We start from the raw sequence: 25,386 nt of genomic DNA on the forward strand, positions 1-25,386 counted from the left end.
TATGAGTCTTAGCAATATTACAATAATAATTAAAACATATAGTAATAATTCTTATATATGACGCGTTACACGCTTTAAGTATGGTACTCTAATATAAAAAGTAAACAGTAAATATCATTTCTTTTATATTCAATCATAACTATAACTTTATCACCAATTTATGTCAATAAGAAAAGATAATGAAAATATAAATGAATATAATACATTACGTTCAACAAACCCTGAATTAATAATGCCTTTAAAAAGACCAAAAAAGCAATTTTTTTTCCCAATTGATAAATTAACTTCTACAACAACAATATCACTGAATAAGTCCAAAAATGAAGATATAATCAAACCAGTTGATATAAATACTTTAAAATCTTATCCCCAACCCATATTTGAAATTAAAAAATCAAGTCCCAAGCGCAAAACCAAAAGAAGAAAACATATTCAAGTTGTCACTGATAATTCTGATGATAGTTTTGATGGTATAAGATGGAAAGAAAGTCCTGAATCAAAAGATAGTCAAAAATCTCAACTCAATGAATTACGCGTTATTAAGAACAAGAACTATGTTCAAAATTCTTCATCACCTCTAAAAAACATCGCACAACTGAAATCAAGTTTGCAAGATGATTCTTCTAATGAATTATTATCAAAATATGGAACAGATTTCAACAATGTTTATATGATTTCACCACGACTTGTTAAAAGTCGATCAGATCTTGGAACTAAAACAAATGCTGGTCCATCAACTCTCAAAAGAACCAAATCAAGCGAAGGCGGGAGTCTACGACAAATTTCTGGATCATTTCAAGGAAAATTAAATAATTGGATTAATAAACTTGGTGGCGAAGATGATGAGAATTTATCTGAAGAGTCTGTACAAAAAGCAAAAGGAATCAATCAAACAATACTACATCTGTCCCCTACTGCCAAAGTTTATAATGATTCAATTCAATCAATAGATCCCTTTTCAGATGATGATGAAGTAATTAATTTACAATCACAAAAGAAGGAAGTAAATATTGAATCGAGCCAACCACAAATACTAAATTCCGAGCCAAATGATTTATCGGAAGACCCATTTTCAGATGACATTGACCCAGAAATTATAAATCTATTAAATATAAAAAAGACAAAGCAACAGATTTTTACCAAATCATTTAAAAGTGAAAATAATTTAAACAAAAATGATTCTGAGAGACCTGCATTTACTTTGAAAGAAGAAGAATTTGGTCCACTTGCATATGATAGATCAATGCTTAGAAGATACAAAATAAAATCATTTACTGAACAAGTATATTTAAAGTCCAAAAAGCAAATGATTTTTGTTGTTCAAACTTTTAATGGTGAAGAATCAAAATTAATAGTCAGAGGTGAATATTGTGAATTAAATTATCAACCAAATGACATAATAAACATCATCATCACCGATCATCAAAATCCGAATTTGATCGATGACACCCACAATTTACTTATTTGGAATCCAGACATTATACTTTCAGCAACTACTATAGCACAACAAATATCTTGTCCTAGAAAAAGTGTGATAACTTCAAGATATAAATTTCCAGGTTCAACCAGCATTCCTTTAATTGTTGGAGAAATTGTTCATTTAATTTTCCAGGAATGCATGATAACGGAAACTTGGACTCTAGAATTCATGAATGAAGTTTTCGATAACATAGTAGATCAATATTTAGTCAATTTATACAGTATTGATAAAACTATTGGCGACGTAAAGGATGAAGCTACAAAACATTTTGCGTATTTAAATACATGGTTCACCAAATATTATAAAAAAGTACCAAATGCAAATACAATGATTGAAGACTGGTTGGAAGGTAACAAAATAGGTTTTGGGGTTCAAGATATACTAGATATTGAAGAAGAAATAAGATCACCGGTTTTTGGTTTGAAAGGTAAAATTGATGCAACAATTATAGCAGCGTTAAAAAATCAGAAAATAAGAGGTAATTATCTTTTCCCAATGGAGATTAAAACTGGTAAAGAATACATCAATCATAGTGCTCAAGCTTCTTTATATGCTTTGCTATTCAAAGATCGATATGATATGGACATTAACTCATTTATTTTAGTTTATACAAAAGAAGAAATCACCAAAAAATGTAACATAAGAATATCTGATGTGAGATCGTTGATCAATTTGAGAAATCGAGTATCGGAACATTTTAAATCAGGATTAACGTTACCGGAAATAATTAGAAGATCAGATTGTGAAAGATGTGATGTTTTAGCCGGTTGTATGACTTTAAATCATTTAGTTGAAGATGGAACAGCAGAAAATTCAGGATTAAAAGAAGATGATTATACTATGTTGACTTTGGGATTATCTGATCCAAATTTCAAACAATTTTTCAAGTATTGGGATTATCTTATAGCAAAAGAAGAAGAACTTATGGGAAAAGCTATAAAGCAATTGTGGACAGTTCCATCTCATACACGTCAAGAAAGAGGAAAATGTTTCAACAATTTGAAAATAATTGAATCAAGTGATGATGATAATCTGATTTTCTATTATGCAAATGTTAAAAGTGAAAAAACGAATGCAAGACAATTTTTATATACATTCACAAAAGATCAAGACTTTAAAAACTCTAATTTTTTATCTTCAAAATTTACGTATAATGACAGAGTTATAATTAGTGATGAAGATGGTCATTTTGCTGTTACAACTGGGTTTGTAAAATCAATTTCAAGACTGCAAATAGTCATTAGTACCAAAAGGAGATTGACTACTCATGATCAAAAACTCAAAAATTTCAACAAAGTTAATAATCAAATGATTGAGAGTTTAATTCATGGTAAACTCAAATTTCAAGAAAATGGGAATAAAAGATTTATTCTTGATAGAGATGAAATGTTTTATGGTTTAGGTTTAGCTCGATATAACATTTTGAGTTTGTTTTTGACTGGCTCTTCTCCTAGATTTAGAGATTTAATCGTTAATTTAAGTCCACCAAATTTTTCACAACAAGATTTTGAATATACAGGTGATATCAAATTCAATGATTGTCAATCAGCAGCAATGGAAAAAGTATTTTCAGCTCAAGATTATGCATTAATATTGGGGATGCCAGGTACTGGTAAAACCACATTAATAGTTGAAATTATTAAAACAATAGTTTCACATGGTCAATCAGTCTTACTTACTTCATATACTAATTCAGCTGTAGATAATATACTTTTGAAACTCAATGACAAAAAGTACAAAGATCCGAATGTTAGAATTTTGAGAATTGGTCATCCACTGCGAGTCAACAAATCATTACATGATTTCATTCCAGATTTTAAAGAACCGATAAAATCACAAACTCAATATCTTGACACGTATTCATCACCAAATGTTATAGCAACCACATGTTTAGGAGTTGCAGATCCATGTTTTAATTTAAGAAATGAATTTGATTATTGTATTGTTGATGAAGCTTCTCAAATTACATTACCGATAAATTTAGGTCCTATTAGTATGGCTAAAAAATTTGTATTAGTTGGAGATCATCATCAATTACCACCTTTGGTTTTACATCCTAATCCGGAAGTTAAAACTGGTCTTTCACAATCATTATTCAAAATATTGGCAGAGGCTAATCCGCAAGCTTTATGTGAATTAACCGATCAATATAGAATGTGTGAAGATATTATGCAAGTTTCAAATGTTTTGGTTTATGACAATAAACTCAAATGTGGATCAGACGAAGTAGCCAAACAAAGTTTAAAAATACCCAATCCAACTTTTATTACAAATTTGTTACAATCAAATATACCCAATAAACATCAATGGATTGACAACTTGATATTTGATGAAAATAAAAAAGTATTGTTTTTGAATCATGATGATATGCCAGCAAGAGAAACTGTCTTTGGAGAAACTGTTCAAAATCCAGTAGAAGCTAAATTAATTTATCAAATTGTTAAAGCATTGGTTTCTTCAGGAGTAGATGAAGATCAAATTGGTGTTATGTCATTTTATAGATCACAATTAGAACTTTTGAAAAGAAACTTGTCATCAAAAACTGATCTTGAAATATTAACTGCTGATCAATACCAAGGTAGAGATAAGCAATGTATTATTATTTCATTAGTAAGATCAAATGAAGAACAAAATTCAGGTGATTTATTAAAAGAATGGAGAAGACTTAATGTTGCAGTTACAAGAGCCAAATCGAAATTAATTATACTTGGTTCAAAGTCAACATTATCTTCAACTAGTATTACAAATACTTTTGTTGAATTTTTGGAGCTGAAGAGCTGGTTATATTCACTTCCACAAAATGCTGATGAAATTTACGATTTACCACAATCAGTAAACAATTCACCGATTAAAAAATCGCAAAAAGGTTCAGGAATTTTGAGACAAAATCCAATGCTTAAAAATATATTAGACGATATCAGTAAATAGAATATACAAAACCTTCATCTATTGTGATTTGTCGTTAATTCATGTAATCTATATACAAATAATACATTTATCTATAGTGCAAAAAAATGAAATTCCATATTACCCCTTCTAAAATCAAATTGAAACCCGTTCCAATTGAAATTCCACCCATTTTGTACAGCATTATTATTATTATTATTATTACCATTTCCATCTTGAGGTTGATTACCATCAGGTTGATTACCACCATTTCTCATTCTTCTAAATTGTCTTATAATATTTTGAACAAAGAAGATCAGAAAAAATGCAAATGTCAATGATATAACTAGATAGTCTCCAATGTCATAAGTTTCAATATAATCTGAATCATAAGAAGTACCTTGATGGTGAGCATCCGCTCTTGAAACTGCATCTTTGTTTAATTGTTGTTGTTGTTGCAGTTGATGTTGTTGTTTTTCTCTATTTGCTTCTTTACCTATCTTTTTAAATGAGCTTAACCAACCATGATCAACAGGATCGTTTATCAGATTCACAAATGCTTTTCTGTTGAATAAGTATTTAAATCTTAATCTTAATAAAGCCCAATTAATATGAGCATTGCTATAAACAGATTTTGTTTGAGCATTTTTCCTGTCATAATCAAATTTTTCCTTGTATTGTAAACTTAAATCGTAATACCTTTTAGCTAAGAAATAATCAGTTGTATTACTTGCTGATCCAACTCCATATTCATACATTTCTGCCAATTTATAAGCTCCATGTGAAGAATGTCTATCAGTAGCTACTCTAAAATAGTTAAATGCTTTCTCATAATCTGGAGTAATTCCAATATTGTTATCTTCACCTGAATAAATATTTCCCAAGAGAATAGTTGCATCAACATTTGCTTGTTTTGAAGCTTTATCGAGGTACTGTGCAGCAATATCAAGACGTGGAGAGCTAAACTCTTTTGGTTTTTGCTCTTGTGAATATAATGGCTGTAGTTGGTAAAGTAAGTATGCAGCTGATATTTGAGCTTGTTCAAAACCTTGTTCTGCAGCAATCAGATACCCAATTAATGCATTTTTATAGTTTCCACTTGCTAGCTCTTCAAATGCATATCTTAAATGTGGAGTGAAGAATTGTGATAATCTCTTAACAAATTCTCTATAATACATTGTAGTTTTGGAACATGAAGTTTTTTCTTCTGGATCTACTATTGATGATAACCCTGACTCTAAGAAATTACCAACATAATATAATGCTTCAGTATTACCTAAATATGCAGCTTGTTTCATATAGTTATAAATATCCATTTTATTTTCACTAATATGAATATCGACTGGTTCATCAATTTTCATTAATAATTTAGCTAAATTCTTTGTACCTTCGGCTGAGCTCTTTTTAGCAGCTGCTAAATAATATTCTAAAGCTTTTGATGCATTAGCAGGTCTTATTAACCCATTCTCTTGTATATATGCAAGATCGTTCAATGCATCCAGTGTCGTTTGAACTTTAGTTGACATGTTCAACAATCTTTCTGCCATTATTGGATCTTTTGGAACTGACAATCCTTTTAAATACATTTTAGCTAAACTTGTTTGACAAGCACTCAAAAATAATCTATCCATTTTATCCATATTTCTGTACTCTCTTGACCCATAGATCTCTTCTCCCAAATTTACACATTTTTGAAATTCTATTCTTGCTCTCGTCAAGTTCCTTTGAGTAAAATAGTCACCTTTTAAATTTTCCAAACCATTGTAATAAAATGATGCATACTCGTGCTCATTTGAATTTAATCTTGTTTCTTCAAAATGAGTTTTCAAATCTGCATACAATTTAGATGGTAATTCAATTGATGACACGGATTCACTTAGTTTTTCACCAAATAGTCCACCATTAAAATCAGATATTCTAATATTATAATCCACATCTCTTGAGTTTCCAGAATCATTCAACCATTTAAATCCATACTCAGCTAATTTCGAGTAATAAGGTAATGCTAACTCACAATTTGAAGGTACTTCAATCCCCTTTAGGTGTCTAAAAGCCATTACCAATAAGGCGTTCAAATCTCCATTTTCTGCTGCAAAATGATAATATAAATTTGCTTTCGCTTGATCTATAGGAAATTCTCCAAATAATCCAGTTGAATGGATAAATCCAAGCATGAAATAAGAATGACCATTTGGTTCAATTGAAATAGATGTTTCATAACAAGATTTTGCTAAATTATAATCTGTAGGACATGAATAATTACCAAACATATATATATCTCCAAGTGTTACTAGTGCCTTGGGATTATTCCTCGAAGCTGATTTTTCTAGAAGCGGTAGTACATCATTGGTTAATTCTGACGGTACTTCAATTTGTAAGGTAGACTGATATTGTCTTGTAGTTGAATTATATGGAGGTATTATTAGATTATTTTCTATATTATCTGCATTATAAATATATGATTTTTTATAAGTCTTTGATAAATTATCTAGTCGCCTTATTGCTTCATTATAATCAAAATCATCAGATCCTATTACAACATCACTTTTTAGTAGACATAGTATGCATAAGCTTATAAATTTTAACCATTCGAATTTCATAAATAGTTTGTAAAATGAAATGAAAATGTGGAGATTTGATTATGTAGTTATTATACTTTATAGTGAAACTTTGTAATGAATATATTTATTTATAAATGACTTCTATTGCTTGAGCTCTGTTTGAGACTTAAGGATCCTCCTGGTGCTGTAGAATTGATCTTCGGGTTGAATCTTTTTTTTAATTGTTGTATAATTGTATATAATTATATAATTAATGAATACACGTAATACTAAAATTTGTGTTGTGTAATGATAAGATTAAAGAGAGAGAACTTCTAAATTAATATTGATTTCGAATTGGCAACACCTTTTTATAATAATTAATTACAATTAATATAATAATATTATAATATATTAAAATAATATCAATACATATCTAATAAAGAAAATTAATTTAATTTAACCCTTTGACTCAATAAAATAAACAAATTTTACATATTCAGTTTCACATTCACAAATCTACATGTTTGATAATCAAAAATGGCTAGAATAAGACTATCAGAATCACAGCAAGATATAAAAGAATCGAATGAAGCAATATTTCGATCTGCACCAATGACATTGGTACAATTTTATGTCACAATTGAATTAGCAAGAGATATGGTAGGAGTACTTGGAAATTTAGGTTGTGTACAATTTAGAGACTTAAATTCAAAATTAACACCTTTTCAAAGAACTTTTGTAAATGATTTAAAATCAATTGATCTTATGCTAAATCAATTACATTTTCTTCATTCAATAATGTTAAAACAAAATACTATAACTGGTGATATATATATTAATTTAAAAGCTGATACTAAATCATTACCTACAACTTCCGAAATGGATCAATTTAAATTTAAATTAAATGATTATTTTGAAAGAATAAAGCATTTGGATGATTCATACAATAAATTAGATTATCAAAAATTGAAATACATTGAAAACAGAAGTGTTATAAATATTGTAAATAAGTTTCATAATTCAAGTCTAGTTGATAAAAATGAGGATAATAACAATGGAAATTTAACTTTTGATGATGATAATGATCTTGATGATAATATTGCACTTTTAAATGAACAAAGAAATAATAGTTTAGAATTGGGACTAGAGATTACCAATCTAGAGGATTCAAATTTTAATACAATTGCAGGTACAATTGCTAGAGATAAAATTCCAATTTTAAGAAACATATTATGGAGAACTTTAAGAGGTAATTTATATTTTCATGACATTGCTATAGATGAACAATTTCCTGAAAATGATAATTCGATAGATTTAATCTATAAAAATGCATTTATAATTTTCATACATGGTGATTTATTGAGATCAAGAGTTAGAAAAATCATTCAATCATTAGATGGTATAATATTTGATAATGCCTGCGGTAATGTACAAGCAAGAGAGGCAACATTAGATGAAGTAAACAAAAAAGTTGAAGATTTAACAAATGTTGTAAATAGTACTAAAGATCAATTAGTAACAGAACTAAAAGTTTTCCAGGAATTATACCCTGATTATGCTTTTATTGTACAGAGAGAAAAATTGATATTTGAAACATTAAATAAGTTTGATGAGGATAGTACAAGAAGATGTTTAGTTGGTGAAGGATGGATTCCATCAATTGATTTTGAAAAAATTAGGGGAGCATTGAGGAATTTGATTAAAGAGAAGACAAGAAGAAATAGATCAAGAAATTCAGCAGAATCAATAAATATTTCAGATACTTTTGAATCGGAGACTAATATGTTTATAATTGATGATGAAGATGGGAACGAGGTATCAGGATTTGAAATTGACGAAAATAATGAAGAACTTGGTTCATTAATTGCTGTTGTTAATGAACTTTCAACAAACAGAACTCCTCCAACATATCATAAAACGAATAAATTCACAGCAGCTTTCCAACTGATTATTGACGCGTATGGTATAGCAAGTTATCAAGAGGTAAATCCAGGGCTTGCCACTATCATAACCTTCCCTTTCATGTTTGCAATTATGTTTGGTGATTTAGGTCATGGGTTCATTGTACTATTAGGTGCGTTATATTTAATCAAAAACGAAGTTTCATTTGGAGCTATGAGAAATAAAGATGAAATTTTTGAAATGGCTTTTAATGGTAGATACATTATACTATTGATGGGACTTTTCTCGATGTACACAGGTTTGATTTACAATGATATTTTTTCAAAATCGATGGCAATCTTTAGCTCAGGTTGGGAATATAAATTTCCTGATAATTATGATCCAAAACTAGGTGGAACTTTAACTGCAACTAAGATACCTGGTAAAACTTATCCATTTGGACTAGATTGGGTTTGGCATGGAACCGAAAATAATCTTTTATTTACAAATTCATACAAGATGAAACTATCAGTTTTGATGGGTTATATTCATATGAACTACTCATTGATGTTTAGTTTGGTAAATTATTTATTTTTCCATAGAAAAGTTGATATTATTGGCAATTTTATTCCTGGGTTTCTTTTCATGCAAAGTATATTTGGATATTTGGCTTTAACTATAGTATATAAATGGTCAGTTGATTGGTTTGGAATAAACAAACAACCTCCTGGTTTATTGAATATGTTGATAAACATGTTTTTGTCACCAGGATCAATTGAAGAACCTTTATATCCAGGTCAAAAATTTGTACAAATCGTATTGGTTCTAATTGCATTAATTTGTGTTCCATGGTTATTGATTTATAAACCACTAACTTTAAAAAGACAGAATGATAAAGCTATCAAATTAGGCTATTCGGATATACATTCTCAAAGACATCACTCAATAATTTTACACGAGGAGGAAGAAGCATTAAATTTGGAGAATGAGTTAAATAATGATCCAATCGATGACTCCTTTAATGAAATTGAAGATGAAGATTTTAGATTTCCAAATGATATCGAACCAATGTTTCATTCAGCTGGAGCTCATGGAGATGATCATGGAGAATTTAATTTTGGTGATATTGTAATTCATCAAGTAATTCATACTATCGAATTTTGTTTGAATTGTGTTAGTCATACAGCATCATACTTAAGATTATGGGCATTATCTTTGGCTCATGCTCAATTATCCACAGTTTTATGGTCAATGACAATACAAAATGCATTTGGTAAAACTGGAGCAGTTGGTATTTTAAGCACTGTTGCTTTGTTTGCAATGTGGTTTCTGTTAACTGTCTGTATTTTAGTTTTGATGGAAGGTACATCAGCTATGTTACATTCTTTGAGATTGCATTGGGTCGAAGCAATGTCTAAATTTTTTGAAGGTGAAGGATATGCTTATGAGCCATTCAATTTTAAAACTATAGATATATAGCAGTTTTGCTAGTTACTAGAAGAAAATAAAACACACATTTTTCGTATTAGATTCAAGTTTTATATCGTTAGTTTGTAGAATATTTTGTTGAAGTCTAAATTTTGAAATTAAAATTTAATTCTACACTCCTAATGAATTAACTTTTACGACATTATTGTAAATAAAAATTGCGTGGTAACTTAATCAATTTGGCTTAATTACATAAGTCTAGAAGCATGCGCTGTGTAAATTACTAACTACCAAAGCTTTAATTGACTCAATTTAAAAACAAATTTAGTATTTAATTATGCCAACATAGATAAAATTAACAGAGAAAAAATGATGTTTCAAGTATTGTTCAAAAAAATAAATTAATTTCTTCTCAGTGCGAAGAAATAAAATAAAACTTTAAATCTGAAACAAATTATTTTTTAATAAAACAATAGATTTAGCAATATTGAACTTATTGTTCACGAATTAGACGAGACTTTGATATAATATTTAATTATAATTGCACAATAATATATTCAAGTTTTTTCTTCAAAAAAGATAAATATAAGACGACATCTTTTGCTATGTCAAGATCAATTATTGAATTTGAAACACTATAACAACATACTTTGCTTTGCTTTTGTGATTGTTTTTTGGTCATTTTTTTGAGCCCTTTACTCAAAACAAAAATTTCATAGGTGACAATTTACTTCCTAAAAATGTCATGACATGCCACACAAGCTATAAATTGCTATGGACGCTAGTGTGATGAATCATGTTCAATACAATTCAAAGAACTATATTTATTGTTATCTTGTTTATCCGTGAATTGCTCATAATAAAGTCAAAGGTACAGTAGATCATAAAAGTAACTGTTAAATGCCGTTTGTTTTACCTGTGACTTGATTCAATAGAGTGTTGTCTTTTATGAAATAGTCATTATTGTGTCTTTAACAAAAAGAGACAAGAGTATGAGCCAGCCAAAGAACTTCCGAATTAATTCATCATGAAAGCTCAATATAAAAGAGCTAGTTTTCATACTAAATAAGAACATTCACGTGCAGGCGATAATCACGAAATTCAATTGAATTATCAACATAAGTCGAAACGTTTCTAATATTTGCAATCTTGGTTTTTTATCAGGCTGAAAAATACATAAAATACTCTTTGAAAATTTAGCTCAGCGTGTCATTTATTGATTGCAAAACCTCAACAAAAAGTGCTCCAATGATTTCAAATTACCCCACAACTTTTTCTTAGTTCAAAATTAAAACTAGAATTAACCAAATCACGAAGGATACAAAGCTATAACTAAAAATCTAGATCTAAATTTTTTAGAACTAAACCATTATTTAGACACATTAGTCTCCAAGTTCACTGACAATGTATTTTCTGCGCTTTTTTAAAACATTGGATTAATAATATAACTAAACAAACTAAAGTGTTCAAACTCTATTAGTTCTGAACAATTAACTTGAGTAGAATCACAAATATTATGACTTTTGCAGAAAACTGTACTTGGAGAATTGGACAATAATTAAATTGCGACATAAACTTATCCTAAACTTATTCCCTGCTTCTAATAAGCTTGAAAAATGGCTTATCATCACAATAAAATAAAATATAATGTAAAATTACAATAAAGATCAAGTAAGTAATATCGCATTACATAAGTAGCTTGGTTCAAAGGAAGACTTTTTATGTTGTAAAAAAAAGACGTATTCGGTTACAAATAAGGATAATTTAAATATATAATTAAAAGTGCTTATCTTTGTTGTTCAAATACTTTAGTAATTATTTAGTTTTACATACTGTCAAAAATGATTTTTTCATGTAAAGTTTTTACATTAGGTGCTTCTAAATTTTTTAAATTAATAATTTTTAGTTGAACTAATTGATAAATTACTCCTTACTATCAAAAATTAAAAGGAATTGGTATTCCTTTCGAATATTATTGTCAACTAGACGTATGATTATATTGATCGATTCTCCTTTTGTTTCGTAGTTTTTTGCTTGAGCAATTGTTTTCGTTACTTTTAAATGCAAGGTTTATCGATTTTTCACACTTCTCGTTTAAAACATGTGCAGTACAAATTTTACCTAATCGAGGCAAATTTTTCGAAGTATTAAAAATATCAAACGTATTTAAGGATACTGACATTATGCAATGTAAATCTGTTTCCAAATTTAGACCTCTACATATTTACTTGTTTATAATTTTTAAAGAGGTAAATCGTCGAACTCAAAATTAATTCCTCGTGATTAATTTTTGTAGTCAATAAATGATACCAAAAAATAAATTAATTAATAATAATACATAAATATAAAAAGAGGAACAATTGATTCCTTTAATTTGTAAACTTCAAACTTCTATTCTAATTGAACTTTTAATTTAAACGTTAGCAAGTTTGAAAAACTTAGCAATTAATAATAACATACTTTGAATAGCAAACAATAAAATTTAATAATAACAATGCTTCTTCAACTAGAACTGAAAAGTACTATTTAAATAAAAAAATGTGTAACTGGGTCTATTATGAAAACAACTGTGAAAAATAATTCTGCAATAGCTTCTGCAAAACCCTTTCTTCAACTAGTCAAAACCATTATCTACTATCATCCAAATCAATTCTTTTACCAGATGTCAACATTCTTTGAACCTCATCTAGAGTCCAAGGTCTTAATCTATTTCTCATTTTATTGTGTAATTTCTCTTTTATAATTTCAACATTACAATTTCTTCTTATACTCTCTTCTTCAATAAATTTTATGATTTTTAATCTTGTATGCCTAAATTGTCTCTCTGATGATCCATGAACTTTTAGCCATTCTGTTATTGAAATATCTTGACTTTTCAATTCATCCTCTAAATTCTTAAAATCATCCCACATTTCATATAATGTTGTTGCTTGTCTTGATAATCTTTTTTCTAAAGTTAAATCTCTCTTAGTTTTAATTTTCTTTTCTTGTTGTGGTTGTTGTTGCATTGGTGGTTTAGATATTGGTGACAACAGGTTCGACCTTGGTAAATTCGGTTGATATGGTTGATGTGGATGATGATGTAAATGTTGCTGATGTAAATGCGGTAAAGATGATGAAGTAGTTGGTGGTGGTGGAGGTTTTTGTTGTTGTATCAATGTATAGTTGGGATGTGAATGAGGTTGAGGTACCTGATGAACTTGTGGTGATGCAGTTGCAAAATATGGTGAGCTTGTTGAAGTTGAACTTGATGTTGCTGGAAATGAGTGTTGTTGAAGTACATGAGAAATGACTTGGGTAGGTTGAGTTTGTGGTTGCTGAGGATGAGCAAATGTTACCGGTTGATGTTGTGTGTGGTGAGGTTGTTGTTGTGGTTGTTGATAGTACTGTTGACTACCAAAAGAAGGGATTACATGTGGTTGAGCAGATACAGGTTGTGGTTGCAGTACCAGTTGTGATTTTGGTTGAGACGATGATTGTGAGTAGCGTTGTGAAGATATTTGTGAGTGTAGACTATCACTTTGTTGTCTCAGTTGATTCAATTGAGTCACCGGGGGTTGTGAAAGTGGTTGTGATGGTTTTCGTTGTAGGTGTATACTTTGTTGATAATGTTGTTGTTGTTGTTGTAACTGTTGTTGTTGATTTAGTTGATTTAATAAATCTAAAGTATTGACAATACCGGATTGAATATTTTTTGATTCTTCATTACTTATAAAATTTTGAGTTTCTTGTAAATTCTGCTTTGCTAAAGTTAAGGAATTTGGATTTTTTGACGACATTAAAATAAATAACCCATTTATTGAATTTTGAATTTTTTGTAAATTCTCACTATGTTTTTGAAAAATATTAGTTTGACTTTTTATAAAATCATATATCAATTCTTGATTTTTGGTTTGTTGTTGAGTGTTTTGTAATAATTGGTTTTCTAGTGCTTTCAATTTTAAATTTTGGAACTCTATCACTTCGGATATTTTTTGTCTTGTTTCAGAATCGGTAGATGAAGATATTGATGGCCAATTTTCATCATAATCACTTTCTGTTTCATCATCATTTGGATTAAAACAAGTATCACGAATTAACGTTTCAATTTTACCACTATTCTCAACTTCATTTGCAAAATTTAAAAATTGTACTGAATTAAAAATTTCACTTTTTGAAAGTGGATTAGCTGGATATCGTTTTTTAATAATTATCATATCTTGACATAAACTTCTCCTCAACATAGCAAATAAATTTTTCACCTGCTCCACATCTTCTTTACCTTCAGTATTGGTTTGATCAACCCTCATTTCTTCTTCATTTAATTCTTCTTCATTAATAAAAGAAAAAATTTGATTTAAAAGTTCAGCTGGTGGTTCTATAGAATTTCTGGTAATATCATATTCTTGAAAACTTTCAAACCCTGCTAATTGTAACAAAATTTGACTTGGTAATTTATTAATAGAAGGTGATAATAATTTTTCAGTAATATCAAAACCTTGCGCAGTTAATAATTTTGTTAAATTAACATCTTTATAATTGTATGAACTTATATTCAAAGCTGCAATAGATGATTTATGTTGTTGGCTATATGAAATTGGAACTAATTTATTATTACCTTTCAATAACTTTAAGTCTAATAATGATAATTTTTTTATTGCGTCACTAGTATTTAAATTTACCCCCAAAGAAAATTCAAACGCACCATATTCATCTGGAATATGAAACCTACTGAATAAATAAGCACTTAAGGCAAAATGAGGGCAAAACTCGATATATTTGTTTCTAAAGCATCCACTATATTGAACTGTCGGAGCTGATGAAGATGATGTCGATGTTGGTGTAATTTTATGATGAGTAGGATTTGGTTTTATTCTTGTAATTAAACTATCAACATAATTTATCTTAGTAGATATCAAATCCCCCAATTCTAACTCCCTCTTTTGTTGATTTTTTAGTAGTAAGGAATGAGATAAATTGAAATCGACTATTGTTCTTAGTAATTTATGATCATTTAAAGTTGAGGCATTAATTTTTATATTTTTATGAACAAATAAAGGTTTGACCAATTTGTAATAATCATCTATAGTATAGTCATTATTATCAATTGATGATTCTTCTGAATCTGATATCATTTTTAGAGCTTTTCGCTTACTCTTTGTGTCTGGTTAACCTGATGATGATTTTGTGTAAAATTTTAGTACTGAATAAATTTTAGTTGATATAATTTCCACAAATAAGTAAGTGGTTGTAGTTTGTGTAATAAGATGGTTATATTGATAGATTAATTCGTCGATTATTGTGTCATATATTAATTGAATTTTCAGTGTTTGAAATTGATATCTTGAAAATTTTAATTTATGTTGATTGATCAAATGTTGAGCCTTGAAAATTTGAAAATACTTGTACAACTTAATTCAAATGTATAATTCAGATTAAAGTTGATTATTAAATAATACTTGACCAAATGAAACAGTAAAAACTAAAATTGTTCTTTGAAATCTGATTTTTTCTTGAATAAGATTTTCTGGGGGTAAGAATGTGTTGAATAGTATTGTAAGTATAAATTTGATGATAAAAAAATAAAGCTCCCGATTAAATTAATTTTCAACTTTATGACTTTGTTGATAAATATTTATATAATAATAATCACTTATATTTGAATATAGTGTATGACTTTTGAAATTGAACCCAAAAACTCTAGTTACGCAATTAGTATCTTGATTTAAATATTAAATTTAATTTTAAAGTGAAAAGTGAATAAGTAGATTCATAAATAAATTATCTCTTGTTTAGTTAATTTTTGGAGGTTATAATTTTAAAACTATGTGAATGAAAAAGTCTTTTTTTGGTTTATGGAATTGAGTTATATGATAATTTTTTAATCATATAAAAAAGTTATATTGAATTAATAATTGGAATGAGTTGCTTAGTGTAATGAATATTGTTTAAAGGAATGAAGAAGGGGATTGGAATAAATTGGTTGATTAATTTTAAAATTGGATCTATTTGATTCTTAACTTAACTGGTTGTAAAATAATTTAAAATTTAATTTGGTTGTCAAATTTTATAATATAAAAACTTAAATATTTAAATATTATTTATATTTATATTTATATTTTTTAATAATTTGAAATAAAAAAAATTAAAAAAATAAAAAAAATAAAAAATAAAAAAATAATATTTCAAAATCTTTTTTAAGTTTGTGTTCAAATTTAATCTTTTTTAGACTAAATTAAGATTAATTAACAATTCAACAATTTTGTGTAATACTTTAAATTTTATTAATAAAAATGTCTTTTGTTCTTTTTCTCTTTCAAATTTAAACATAAAAAGTCGTTTCTTTTTTGAATTTAAAATTCTAATTAATAAACTTAATTTAGTAATTGAAATTTAACTAATGATTTTCGATAATTATAATTCAATATAATTGTAATGATATGTGTGAAAAATTATTATCCAGTACTATGCATTTAATGGACTAATTGAAAAATTTTTGAAATTGATGAAAATTTTTCTTTTTGGTAATTTGTTCCGGTGATGAATATTAGTCAGATAAATTTTGTATTTTTTTATTAATTTGGTTTTCGAAATAAAATTTTTATATCTCTTTATGTTTTATTAACCACAAACTTGTGATAATTCCAATATTGAATTTAAAAGGAATAACTTGGAATAATTTGATTGTTTTCTTTTTAATCAACTTATTGTATCATGTCTTGTAAATTTACTCCTTTTTTTTTTCTTATTGTTTTTTTCCTTGTTTCAAAATTTATTGTATTCGATATGAAACAAATTTTTTCTATTGTTTTCACCAATAAAATAAAAAAAACTTTTTCAACTTATTCAAGTTAATTACAAATGAAATTCCGGAATCTTTTGAATTTTCCAATTATATCCCTCACTTTAAAATTATTGATTGTAATCTTTAATACGTACTTTTAAATTTTATAATTATCTTAATTATATATTGTTATAAATGAAAGTCAAATATTTTTATCTCGTCAAATTTGGATAAAAGGGTTTCAAAATTATTACTTTTGTAAAAATCTCTTTAATTATAATTGATGATTGAAATGGTTTCATACAAAAACTTCTGTAATCCAGTTAGGAAAGAATGACAAAGACAGTTTTATCCACTTGAATTTTTTAAAAATTTCTTAAATTTAAAAATTTGATTATATGAAAAATTAAAAAGTATTTATAAAAAGATCTAAAATTAGTTTGAATTATTTTTAAAGTGCATTTCAATTTAGTTCAATTATACATAAACTAATTAGTGAAATAGTAATTATATAGTTACATCAATCTTTCCATGACGCGCAATTACAGATTTTCAAATTTTAATTATATAACTAAAGGCATTTTCATGAATTTGTTATTATATTATGTTTATTAGATGTCAAATTTCTCTACTTACGGATATATGTAAGAATAATTACGTTAAATTTTGACTTGTATTATAATATTTTATTTTGACAATACGTAATTGAAAAAAAGACTATATTATAAGAGTTATTGCATGTAATTTGAATTAAATATAAATTCTTCTTTCTCTAGAAAAAAAAAGCCATAATAATAAATTAATTATCGGGTCGAGAAAAAATTTAATATAGATTATTTACAGTATTATAACCATGAAGCTTATTACGTTAGTAATTTTAGATAAACCCACTTACAAGTATAAAGTTGAATTATATGGCATTTGACCAATCTTTAACAATAAATTTCATGAATTCGTTTACTTATGTATCTGAGAAAAACTCTTTTTCTAAATTATTATTCTCCTCTCATATAAGATTAAGCTTTTAGTTTTAGGGTCTAACTATAAACTTAATTTTTAAGAATTCAATACTTATTTAAATTTTTTCTCCAATTTACACTGAGTACTCTTTAATTCAACCTTGAAATTACTCGGTGAATAGTCAACCTAATAGATTTATACAATAGTCATATACAAATGAATTTAAAGTCTTGATTATCATTGACATAAAATAATATTATATGAAATCTCGTAAATTTGAAAAAATTAAAAAAATTTAAAAAATAAAAAATAAAATAAATAACTAATTTTTTTAGCGAAAAAAAAAAAAAAAAAAAAAAACATTTTGTGTACGAAAGTCATAAAATAATGAAATTTCAAAATATTTTAGTGTATTCTAGGTTTTGAAGCATTTATTGATTCAACCATATTGTATAGGGAATTACAAATTTAACTTTTATTTTTGATAGGCTGTGTAGTAAAACCATTGTCTTAAATTTTTCTTTACTCTGAAAGAAAACTTAAGGGGGAATATAGAATTAATTGTTTGGGTGATCAAAACCTATATTAAAGTGGAAAGCGTTTAAATCTGAATATAGCTTAAAAGAGTTAGTATTTACGACCCGAAAATGTATCATCCATGGGTAATGTCATGTGTTCTACTCAAAATATCTAAATTATCGTTATATATTTAGCTGTAGCAATTTAATAATCATCCATCCTACCATTACTTATTTTAAAGCTCCCCCAATCTTATGTAATTTCATTAGGCAAAACTGAGGTTTCAATATAATAATCCAACGCTTCAGAAGGCTCTTAGGCAAAATGAAGAAAAATCTTATCTGAAAAAAGCATTATTATGTAATTGATGTATAAATCATTACTCAATTATGTTTCACATCAATAGTCAAAAAAAGCAATATTTTCTGAGATAACCGCTACCGGTTCAATCGTATCTTAAAATATAGTCGTCTTCGTTTAAGCAATTCGGGGAGATTGATGAGATACATCGTCATCAAATTTTATTCAGTCGACATGAAATGGAAAGAATTTGAGAAGTTAAAGGGAAAGTGAAATAAACAACACAAAAAAGAAAAGAATTTTAACAGAAAAACAAAGAATCTCATCAAACGTTTGTATTTGATTTATTATACAATACAAATATTCTGCAAATCCTATTACTAATGTTCACAAATGTGGAAGTTAAATTCAAATATACAATCAAAAGCCGATAACTTTTAGCTAAAATATTCTACTCGATATGATAGACCAAAATTTGTTACTTCATATTTCTAAGACATAGGATAAACTAAACAATACTTGAGACAAAATTTTTTTTAAACTTTCGTAAAATTTCTTACTGATAATTTAAAACCCTTTATTTTTATTTTCTCCTTATAATATATTCAATTCGAATATTTTTAGCTTGCCGATCTTTTTTACTCTTTAGTGTTATTCTACAAAGAAAATGGATATACCAGAGAAGAAAAATCAATTTTGTGTGAAGTTCTAAACCATTATTTTTTTTCTATCGAGTTAAGTAGGAAAGAAATGGAAATATGAATTAACATACTAAGCTTTTGTCATCATCAACTGATGAATCTTAAATGAGGTAACCTATTTGACATCACTTTCCTCTCCACCAGCACGAGTGTTTAATGTACTATATCAGAAATTGATTAATAATCAGTATTAAATTTTAGTAATGACAAAATTTTCAATTAATAAGTAAAAATAAAAGTTAAATTTAGTACACCAAACAGCAAAGAGAACAAAAAAACAATACATAATACACAGGTTTAACCGAATAGCGAAAGAACAAAATTTTCCAATAAAAAAATTAAAAATAAATTTTTTTATGTGCAAAGTATTAAAAAATGTATCTAGTATTTCAAATTGATGCACATCGATTGACTATAGTGATGATATAGTGAAAATATTTTAATTAATTATACATAAATATATAATCACGTTAATAGCAAAGTAGTACATAGCAACAAATTGAATTTTTATGAAATTTCACATTTTCGATTAATGATTTACAATATTCTTTATTTTAGTAAATGCTATAAATAAATATTAATTATTTAATACTAAATAATTATAAGCTTTTAATTTATCATAAAATAATATTTAAATTATTATTATTAAAAAAACTAAAGTAATTTTTTTTATTGTTCTTTTTTTATTTAATTATGCAAGTGAAAAAAATATTATATTTTTTATTGTTTTAATAAAATTTCATAATAAAATTGATTTAAATAGCAAAAAATTCAAATCATTAAGAGGCGTAAAAATTAATTTCAATTACATTTCACAAGATTATGAATTTTAAACTAAAATTTGAAACTAAAAATATAAATCTAATTAAAAGATTAACCTGAAACGGGGTGTGTTCATCATCAAAGAACGTTTTTAAATTATTACGAGAGCTTATAGAACAAATCGAATATACGACAAAGGGAATTATAAGAGATTTCTTTAAATGATAAACAATATACAACAGACAATTAACAAAATTTAAATTCCTAATCAACCTTCCTCGTATTGCTAGACCTTTATAAACAACACAGATAATTCACTCCAATATAATAAGAACTTATTAATGGTTAGTTGCAACTCGTAATGAGTAAACACATTTGTCAAATCTAACGACATTTTCAATTATAAAGATCTCATAACTACTTAAATTTTTAGTTAATAAAATCTTACTAATACCACTTCAACAAAATTTACCTAATTACATAATTACAATAATTAAACTAGGAATTTATAAAAATCGTAATTAACTAAAACTCGTTGCAAAAAAGAAATAAATTAAGTAGAATTTCAATTATTTATATCCTATTTCATAAACCCCACTCTCCGTTAAATAAAACCATGTTCAATGGTTAAAAGTAATGTAAAAAAGTGTAATTGATATATTTAAAAAATTCTTTTTAAAGTTAAAGTTTGTAATTTATTTTATTAAAAGTTTAAATTTTAGATTTGAAAAAACAAAGCGCAACTTTATTGCTTAATTTTGTGTTTATGACGGAATATTGAAATTTAAAAAATGTATATTTCTTTTATCATTCTTTTAATTTGCAACTAGTACATTTACAAGTACTTTTTCTTGAGATAAGAAAATGCCTTATGCTTCACTATATTGCAAATGACTATTCAAAAATACTTTTTAACCTTATTAAATTTGGTAAATAAATTAATGTATTATAAATTACTAAAAAATATGATTAGCGTATACAATTGAAAAAAAAAAGATTAAAAACACATTACATTAATTACGTATCATCACTTTTAATAAATATTTAGTTCATAACATAACATCCATCATCATTCATTTTATCACAATCATAAAGTTCAATTTCATCATCATTATCATCATTTATACCATTAATTTTTTTAGTTTTTATAATTAAAAATTCAATCAAATTTGATATTAAATTATACTTATTTATTATTGAATTTTGTTGATTATCAAATTTTAATAACCATTTTCTTAATATTAAAATTATATTTGATATTATTTCATTATCATCTAAGGGACTTGGTATCAAATTGTTTATCATGTTTATCAATGATGTGAAAGTAGTCAAATTAATATCTTTTTCGTTTGTTATTGATTTTGATAAATAATTTATTAATTTCAAAGTATTTTCGTATTCTTCTAAGTTATTGTAATAAGAAATTAATGATGACATTAATATTATTTTTTCTTCTTGTGATAATATATTGAACAATTGAAGTTTTAAATCGTCTTCATTATTTTCAAATAATTCTTCATCTTCTTCGTCCTCACTCTCCGTAATTTCTTCAATGTTGATTGACTTCAACTTTTGTTCAAACTTACCCTTTAAAAAACTGAATAAATAAGGTGATTGATTAAAATTAACAATTGTATTTAATAATTGAAATTCTTCAAATATTAATGAATTTTTGGGTATCAATAATTCTAATATTTTTAAATCAGTTAAAATTTTAAATTTATTGTCATTTTTTTCATCTTCTTTTTTATTAGTTAGATTCTCCAAGTATGTTAAATTTATTATATTTAAAATTTCCAATATTCTCAATTTTAAAATTAAATCGTAATAATTCGATTTGGATTCATTTAAAATTTGATTTACTTTGGTGTTTAAACCATCTTTCATTTCATCAAATCCTTGATTAATGTCTTTACCTAAGTTCAAATTGATTAATCTTTTGAATAAAATTTCACTATCAAACATTGAAACACCATCAATTTTATTGATCAATTTATTTAATTTAACTAAGGTGTTGTTTGTACCATGATAGTCCAAATTTGTAATTAAATTTAGTTTAAATTTAGAAAAATGATTTATCATAGGTTCAAACTTTGGATACTGATATTTAAAAATGTTGATTGTAATTAATGATAATAAGGTATTTTCGAAATTGATTTCACAAGAATTCAAATAAATATAATTTGAAACTAAAATTTTGAAATTATTACTGGTTTGATCATCACCATTTAAACTTTTAAAAATCTCCGATCTTTTGTGATCAGTTAACTTGTTTGGCATTTTTAAGTAAAATGATATCAATATATAATCAAGTATCGAAAAAATTGATGATAATTGCGTTGATTCTGCTTCTTTTAGTTCACCATTTCCATCATTTGAAAATGAATTCATGTATGACGAAATAATCGGGTAAAAAATTGAGACTAAACTACCAACAACTAGTAATAATTTAGTTAATGACCACATTTGTATAAACATTGGAGATGGATGGAGTATAGCATTTGGAAATAAATAATGAGCAAATGGTAATGCATTTAAACTTCTAAAATCATTATCACCTGAACCACCAAATAATGAAGTTGCCATTACCGTAGCCATACCACCTAACAAATATCTATTAGGTTGATTTGATTGTTGTTGTTGTTGTTGTTGTTGTTGCTGCTGTTGTTGTTGTGGAGATACCTGTTGCGGTGGTTGTTGCGGTTGCTGTTGATATTGAATCTCATCCACCATCGGTTGTTGACTACGTGATCTAACTGAACTATATTCCTCTGGTGAACTCATTACTGATTGATTATTTGAATGCTGTTGAGGCATTCGAATTTGTGAACTTAAATTAGCCTCTTGAATAATATTTTGTAAATAATCATTTTGATCTTTTAATATAGAATTTTTTTGTTCTAAATGTTTGATATATTCAGTTGCTTTTGTTAAAACACTTGCTTTATTTAATTTTGAAGCTGGTGTTATACCTTCTAAATCAGCTAATGAAACGTCATCACAACCAGCTGCAATTCTTAAAGATGGAACTGCATCTCTCAAAATTAAAATTTTTGAATTAATATTAGTTCTATATTTCTTTTCAATCATATTATGAGAACTTTTATCTTTATTATTCTTTGGTTTTGTAATTTTAGTAGCTGAATTATTTCTTTTTGTTTGTTTTGCTGATTGTTTAGATATTGGTAATTTTTCAGTATGATTATTAATTGATTCTGGTGAAGTAAATTCAGAAGTTTCATGTGATTGATTAGATAAAGGAGTTATATTTTCATTATTATACGTAACAATTGAAGAAGAATGGGATCTTATATTGGTATCATATTGAAGTTGTTGTGGAGTTGACTTTTGTTGTTGAAATGGTTGTTGTGAGAGTTGTCCTTGTTCTTGTCCTTGTCCTTGTTGTTGTTGTGGGACTAATTGTTGTTGAAATTGATATTGTTGATTATCTTGTTGATAAGGTAATTGTTGATTTTGATTAGAATAATTATTTAAATATTCAGGAAATACAACCTCATCTCCATTTAAAGAAGATGGTGATAAAACAGGATTATGATAATTATTATTCATATAATCATTATTATTACTATTATTATTATTTTGATTAATATCATTTAAATCATTTTTTGAATTAATTAAAACTCCAGATATTGATCTTAAAAATTCATCAGTTTCATCAAACATAAAGTTTGATTGTTGTGGATTGAAATTATTACCATAAAAATCTATCATATTTTCATTATTAGTATTTATATTATTATTGATTCTATTATTATTATTTGAATCATCATCAATTATATTTAAATTACTTGATTGAATAAATGATTTATTATTATTATCTTCTGATTTAATCATATTTGAATCAACTTGTGATGTAATAGTCAGGAAAGTTGGCTGTCAAATATTTAGTATAAATTGGTTGCTAATAATTTAATTTGAATATATCTTAATTAGAAACGAGTATAAAATAATAGTAATTGATATTATCTTGAATATTGAAAAAGAAATATGATATATAAAAGTTGATTAACAATTGATTAATAAAAAAGCAAAAAAAAAAAGATCAAAAGAATAAACTTGATCAAATCAAAAATAAGTTGAATATTTGAATAATATATAAATAATGTGTTGATAAATTTCTATCTATTGATATTTAAAAATATTTTAATGTGTCTTAAAAATTTATATTAATATTTTAATTTAATATTTAAATTATAAATTATAAAAAAAAATAAAAAAAAATAAAAAAAAAAAAAATCAGGTCATAAATTTAAATTTTAATTTTGTGTTATTATAATAATTTCACTTTTGTGTATGACTTACTATTAAATTTAAAGTTTATTATAATTATAATTGTAAAAAAAGGTGCTACCAAATACAATATAAATATTATATACAATTAAAGGGGTTTTTTAATTTGGTCCCTTCTTTAAATTGTAATTATATTATTAATAATTTATTATATAATTTATTATACAATAATGATAAGTTTCAGTTTATAATTTTATCCGCTTAATAGTTAATATAAGATAGATGGAGATTGATTTCCATTTGTCTTATAAGATCCATCAAATATTGTATTTAAAACCTCAAATCCGTATATATCCTTTATGCATCTACTACATATTAATTTAATATTCTATATTTAAATTTTAGAAAGGAAGCAAAATTTTTGACATGTGAAGAAATCTTGAATTCTGTAAAATATATGAGATGCCAATAATAATTAAGAAAGTTAAGAATAATCTAAAATGGAGATACACAATCTGTTAAATGAATTTCTACTTGATCTTAACTTATTTTTAAGGATGGTATTTACTCGTATTATTTTTCAAAGGATTACTTTATTACAAGAAAATAATATATTGAAATTAAGGAACAAAAAATTGTTAAAGTTGTAGATAATAAATTGATCATTAGTACTTAAATTGATTAAACATTTAAACGTGCTTCTTATCGTCATCATCATAATCATCGGATATTAAGTGTGGAACTGTATGAATGAAAATCTGCATAATTCAATCATTTTTTTGTTTTAACTTTTTATTTAGTATTAATTTTTTACGCATTAAATTTAAAACTTAATGATTAATACAAAAAAGTTGAAAAAAAAAAAACATACCACTTTTTTTTTCTTTTTTTTTTCGTATGAGAGCCTCTTTT

General features: G+C 26.0%; 5 protein-coding genes across 5 annotated transcripts; 2 read left to right on the forward strand and 3 right to left on the reverse strand. All coding sequences in view use genetic code 12, as the record gives it.

The window, feature by feature from the left end:
- Positions 1–160: 160 nt before the first annotated feature.
- On the forward strand, positions 161–4,408 carry DNA2 (bifunctional ATP-dependent DNA helicase/ssDNA endodeoxyribonuclease; the record flags this gene model as incomplete). The annotated part of the gene is made up of 1 exon (XM_051764050.1): positions 161–4,408. The coding sequence occupies one exon, from the start codon at positions 161–163 to the stop codon at positions 4,406–4,408; it is 4,248 nt and encodes a 1,415-aa protein (XP_051622337.1).
- A 71-nt stretch (positions 4,409–4,479) lies between these two features.
- Positions 4,480–6,966, reverse strand: KGF54_000347 (ubiquitin ligase complex subunit; the record flags this gene model as incomplete). The annotated part of the gene is made up of 1 exon (XM_051764061.1): positions 4,480–6,966. One exon carries the CDS (start codon positions 6,964–6,966, stop codon positions 4,480–4,482), a length of 2,487 nt encoding a protein of 828 aa, XP_051622338.1.
- A 480-nt stretch (positions 6,967–7,446) lies between these two features.
- STV1 (Stv1p) lies at positions 7,447–10,269 on the forward strand (the record flags this gene model as incomplete). Its single annotated transcript, XM_051764072.1, has 1 exon — positions 7,447–10,269. One exon carries the CDS (start codon positions 7,447–7,449, stop codon positions 10,267–10,269), a length of 2,823 nt encoding a protein of 940 aa, XP_051622339.1.
- Positions 10,270–12,845: 2,576 nt separating this feature from the next.
- Positions 12,846–15,332, reverse strand: KGF54_000349 (uncharacterized protein; the record flags this gene model as incomplete). Its single annotated transcript, XM_051764083.1, has 1 exon — positions 12,846–15,332. One exon carries the CDS (start codon positions 15,330–15,332, stop codon positions 12,846–12,848), a length of 2,487 nt encoding a protein of 828 aa, XP_051622340.1.
- A 5,935-nt stretch (positions 15,333–21,267) lies between these two features.
- Positions 21,268–24,078, reverse strand: CPH2 (Cph2p; the record flags this gene model as incomplete). Its single annotated transcript, XM_051764095.1, has 1 exon — positions 21,268–24,078. The coding sequence occupies one exon, from the start codon at positions 24,076–24,078 to the stop codon at positions 21,268–21,270; it is 2,811 nt and encodes a 936-aa protein (XP_051622341.1).
- Positions 24,079–25,386: the final 1,308 nt, after the last annotated feature.

This window comes from Candida jiufengensis, assembly GCF_024610255.1.
Source record: "Candida jiufengensis strain CBS 10846 chromosome Unknown scaffold8, whole genome shotgun sequence".
Lineage (NCBI taxonomy): Eukaryota > Fungi > Ascomycota > Pichiomycetes > Serinales > Debaryomycetaceae > Lodderomyces > Lodderomyces jiufengensis.